Source organism: Propithecus coquereli, unplaced genomic scaffold, assembly GCF_000956105.1.
Source record: "Propithecus coquereli isolate 6110/MARCELLA unplaced genomic scaffold, Pcoq_1.0 Scaffold152, whole genome shotgun sequence".
Lineage (NCBI taxonomy): Eukaryota > Metazoa > Chordata > Mammalia > Primates > Indriidae > Propithecus > Propithecus coquereli.
The window spans coordinates 2,199,249-2,204,758 of record NW_012139636.1 but is presented as its reverse complement, the minus strand read 5'-3'; the positions used below and the strand labels follow the sequence as shown (position 1 = coordinate 2,204,758).

Genomic DNA, 5,510 nt, shown 5'->3' with positions numbered 1-5,510 from the left:
CCGTGTTGCAATGCAGCACAAAAGCCCTGGCCAGAAGCCCTTGAACTTCTTAGCCTGCATGGCCATGAGCTAAATAAACCTCTTTTCTTTACATATTATCCAGTCTCAATAAGAATTATATAGAGTATTGTATTAAAATCTCAGCTCCACACAAAGTAAATTAACGACTATTAATTTTACTGTGTTACTGTACAAATTACACTCTGAGTGCCTCTAGCTTCTCTGCTTTACCCCGGCTAGATGGCCAAAGATGATCTCCTTTCGGGAAATGTAGGGGACAGCAGAAAGGATGGCAGCAAGTTCCCTATGTTTTCATTAAAACAATGTTATCAGTTAACGCACAAGGAATGCATACCATGTGCTAGGTACTCTGCATCATGCGTCATCTCATTTAACCCTCACGACAACCCTTTGAAGTGGGTACTAACTTACGTGTGTGAAAACTGGAACGAAGAGAGGTGAAGAAACACAGATGGCCCCAAATCCCCCGAGTGCCGTTGAGAGGCTTTTGATCTGTCTCCAGAGCCCACGCTCATAACCACAAGCCCCTGCTGCCTCTGCTGAACTGCGGACCAGTATCTGCTTCATTAAACCATGCTGTCTTGCAGTGGTTTAAGTCAGGGCAGGAAACGCTTTGTAAAATTTCTGTAAGCTAGAGAAATTCATTTTGTTGAGAACTTTATAAACCTTCCTAGAATCATTTTTTTCCATTTTATCTCACCGTTTTTTTAAGAGAAAAGATGTATATTATTGAGCAACAAGGACAAAGGAGGGAGAGGTACCCACTGCCCACTACCCAATCTTCTCCATCCTAGTCCCAGAGGAGGATATCTTCAGGGTTCAAGTGTTCTCCCCCAGACGCACGAGCCTAGTGGTAGACGTGTTAGGCGTGCATCGGAGTCCCATCCTCCGGAGTACATTTAATCCTTCATGTAGCTCAGACTTTATTCTAGGGTCATTTTCTTTCTTCACTTATATCCTTTAGAAGTTTCTTTAGTGAGGATTTGGGGTGTAAATATTCTCAATGGTAGTTTATCTGAAAATGTCCTCATTTTTGCTCCGGTCCTTATTTAGCTCTGTTAGGTATACAATTATAGGATGACATATATTTTCTTAGCATTTTGGAAATATTAATCCCCTATTAGTCCTTTTCAGTCTAAATTCCATTCTGTGTAGGTAGTCCATCTCTTCTGTCTGCCTGTTTTTTTCTTAAGTCTTTGGTGTTCTGCAGTTTTATTGCATTGCATCTAAGGATAGATTTCCATTTTTGTTTGTTTTTAATCGTATTTGGGATTTTCTAGGCTTCGGGAATCTGAGAATTCCATGTTCATCATCAGCTCCAGAAAGCTCTCAGCCATTATCTTTGTGAATATTGCCTCTTCCCTATTCTCTTTTTTCTATCTTTATGGAATGCCAATTATATATATGCGGACCTTTTTGCTTTATCCTTCATGTCTCTTTGGTATTTTTTCCATCTCTTTAACACTCTAATAGTTTTGTGTTGTTTCTTGAGCTCTACCTTGCAATATTCTATTAATAATTCTCTCTTCAGGTGGATCAAATCAGTTGGGTAGTCCCTGTGTTGGTTTTTTAATTTAAATTATATTCTTTTATTTCTAGAAAATCTATTTCAAGCTGTTAAAAAAAATGCTTGACCATTTTTATATTCTCCTGCTCCTTACTTATGTGTTTAAATTACTTTTTATTTCTTTAAACATACTAAATGCATTTGTTTTATTTCTATATCTATTAATTTTATCTCTAAAGCTTTTGCAGATCTAGTTCTCGTCCTTCTTGTTTCTGCTCGATCTCACACATAGTGACTTATTTTTGTGTGTGTGCGTGCGTGTTTGTGTGTGTGTTAATCAGGTCATGTTTATTAGAACTCATCTGTGGAATACTTTGAGGCCTGGGTTGAGGGAACCTTCCTCAAGGGAAGATTTGTGTTTACCTCTTCCAGATGCCTAGAATTTATTTATTTATTTAATATAGTAAACCTTTACTTTTGGCTAATTTATTTCCACAACTATTTAAATGATTTATTTATCATTTTGTTTGTCTGAATTACTTTTATATATGAGGATAGAAGTAAAATCCTATCGTTTCTTAGGAAGGCATATACGCTGCATCTTCAGGTAAAGCAAATGTTCATTTGTCAAGATGCTTTACATCCTGTCTCACACAGCCTTTTGATTCTACTTTTTCACTTTTTAATTGCCATACAACACACATGCAGAAAAATGCACATATCCCCAGCGTACAGCTGCATAAATTTTTACAAACCGACCATGCTTGTGGAACCAGCACCCATATCAAGAAACAGAGAACATTACCAAAACCTCGCAAGTTCCCCCATGCCCTTTTCCAGCATTGCTTGGCCCTCCCCAAAGTAAACACTGCCCTGACTCCTAACAGCACAGATTAACTTTGCCTGGTTTTTATCAGATAGTGCACACTCTTTTGTGCCTGCCTTTTTCTGTCACTCAGCACTATATTTCTGAGCTTCAGTCATGTGGTTGCATGTAGCGATAATTTGTTCACTTTCACCGATGTATAGATTTTAATGGCATCATTATATCACAATTTACTTATCTATTTTATCGCTAATGGGCATTCTAGTTGGGAATATTACAAATGGTGCTACTGTGAACATTCTAATTCTAGTATATGCCTTTTTGTTAACATATGTGTGTGTTTATGTTGAGCATATACCTAGAAGTGGAATTTCTGAATTACAAGATATGCATAAGTGCCATTTTTCCAGCCAACAGTATATAAAAGTCCAAGTGTTCTACATCCCCACCAACACCTGATATTTTGTCTTTTTTTTCATTATTAGTTTTTATTCTGGTAGGTGTGTAATGGTATCTCATTGTAACTTTAGTTTGAATTTCCCTGATAACTAATGAAGTTGAGCACGTAGGTTGACGTGAAGTTTGTGGGATCAAATAATAATGTAGACTCAGGCCCAACTTCCAAATGAGGACCTGCCAGAAGTCATGAATACTTACGGAAAGATTTTTTTATTATAGCTCCTCACAGAAATCAAGCTGGGGCAGGGAACTTACCATCTTTTCTCTGCTGTCTACAAATGCCTATGGAGTTTGTTATTTTATTTTGCTTTCCCTCCCCCCCTAGTTCACCCTTTATGTGAAGGCAGAGGTTCCTGGATCCCAGCGTCTTTGGGCTGGTCAAGGACCCCTTCTGCCTGCCTTGGCCCAAGCTTGTCCCCTAATTTCTCTGATCCAGAGACTCTAGTTGGTTGGTTCCTCCACATCCACATGAGCTTCCAGAACACCTAGAGCTTTCATGCCCACACACCTACCTGAGATCAGCTCCCACCTACTTCTCCCCAATACACATTTTCTCCTCTCAGGAAGCTTCCCTATTTATTTAAAAGGCTGTTTCTCACATTTTATTCATAATTCAAGATGTGATAAAAGTAGATTTCAGGAGTTTTAGTTCTCCATTTTGTTTTGTGATGGAGAAATAACATGCAATCTGGATATGGCTTACTCTGCTAACAGAGTCCTCACGCTTGTGACGCAGGTCTCTTTATGCCCAGCACTCGCCAGCAGTTGGAAGGAAGTGGCTGTGATGCCCTGCGTAGTGTTCCCACAAAGCTCTCTATGGAGGTCCCCATTGGGTTAATCATCTGAACCACTAACAGGCCTCACTAGCAAAGGAATACAGATGAAAGTCCTTCTCTAGCCCAGGGTGGAGACAGGATGGATCCTCTACTCTATGTGAACCTATGACATTGAAGCTTTAAAAAGAAGCTAACCTAGTAAACAATCAGGCATAAAGGTGGAAATTGATGATCCCAAGATTTTGCCAAGAATTGTGAACATTCTATCCTCTCATTTATAAAACTGTAAGGAAGATAAAGCGAGTTAGCCCACAAAGGAAGCTAATGGATTAACAAGACGAGGTAGGGTTGTCTAATTACTTATTAAGGTTCGACAAGCTATAGTTTAAAATTCTAAACTTTATTGTACTTCTTATGATATTTCCCCAAATAATAAGGTTATTTTGAAGGTGCTCCTTATACCTAGATTGTATATGAAATTAAAAATTTGAAATCATATAACCGTATAGTTTTTCATGCACTCAAATGCATTTACTGATCCCAAACGAATAATTGAATTTCCTATCTTTAGCCACTAAAATGGCTTTTTAACTTCAGTTTTGTGTTCTTAGGTCATGTCCGGTGAGAAATATAATTCCCTCTAGCATCTTTTAGATAATTTTTCTGTTTTAAACACCTTCGTTGCAATTTAATGCATTTGCAATATCTTCAGTAAATGAAATAAAACGAGATTGTTTCAAAATCATGATTGTAATGAGGTTATGTATCTTTTAAACATCTAAACCATTCTAGTTTGTCTTCCGTTACAGAAACAAAGGCATTTTAAAAAGAGATTTCAATCTCTGTGAAAATAAAGCCTTATATATTCGTGTTTACATCAATCTCCTGTGGGACTCATGAGGAAAAACAAATCGAGGACAACATTCCATGGAAGCTGGCGGATAAAGCAGTTGATCCTTGAAGACTCTTGGTCAGTGTTCTGTGATAATGAGCGCATGGACTTCTGTTCTTTGAATTCCACCGACCACTTTAGCTAACTGCCAGGAGCCTGGATCTGACTTAGAATCATGGATATCTGTGTAAATTGATCTACATCCACCCTTTAAAAGCACTGATGAATGAATTAGAACTTTAGAAGACAAAGTTGAAAAAAAAATTCTTATGCAAAGAGAATTTGATGTTGAAACAAACACAATGAGGAAAGACTGACTTTTCTATTTACCTTCTAAGAACTAATGGAATTGTCACTTTAAGAAAGAAAAAATGAACAGCACATGTATTGAAGAACAGCACGAACTGGATCACTATTTATTTCCAATTGTTTACATCTTTGTGATTATAGTCAGTGTTCCAGCCAACATTGGATCTCTATGTGTGTCTTTTCTGCAAGCAAAGAAAGAAAGTGAGCTAGGGATTTACCTCTTCAGTTTATCACTATCAGATTTGCTATATGCATTAACTCTCCCTCTATGGGTCAATTATACTTGGAATAAAGACAACTGGACTTTCTCTCCCGCCTTGTGCAAAGGGAGTACTTTCGTCATGTACATAAACTTTTACAGCAGCACAGCATTCCTCACCTGCATTGCTATTGACCGGTATTTAGCAGTTGTCCACCCTTTGAAGTTTTTTTTCCTGAGGACAAGAAAATTTGCATTTGTGGTCAGCCTATCCATCTGGGTATTGGAAACCATCTTCAATGCTGTCCTTTTGTGGGAAGAAGAAACAGCTATTGAATATTGCGATGCCAAAAAGTCTAATTTTACCTTGTGCTATGACAAATACCCTTTGGAGAAATGGCAAATCAATCTCAACTTGTTTAGGATGTGTACAGGTTATGCAATACCTTTGGTCACCATAATGATTTGCAACCAGAAAGTCTACCAAGCTGTGCAGCATAATAAAGCCACAGAAAACAGTG

The 5,510-nt window shown here is 37.9% G+C and overlaps 1 protein-coding gene across 1 annotated transcript in view; it reads left to right on the top strand.

The window, feature by feature from the left end:
• GPR65 (G protein-coupled receptor 65) overlaps window positions 1–5,510 on the top strand; it is a 10,936-nt gene that overhangs the window by 959 nt on the left and 4,467 nt on the right. Inside the window, exon 2 of the mRNA XM_012640401.1 lies at window positions 4,399–5,507. Coding sequence (XP_012495855.1) covers window positions 4,853–5,507 — 655 coding nt within the window. The 5' untranslated portion in view covers window positions 4,399–4,852. The remainder of the gene's footprint in view (window positions 1–4,398; window positions 5,508–5,510) is intronic.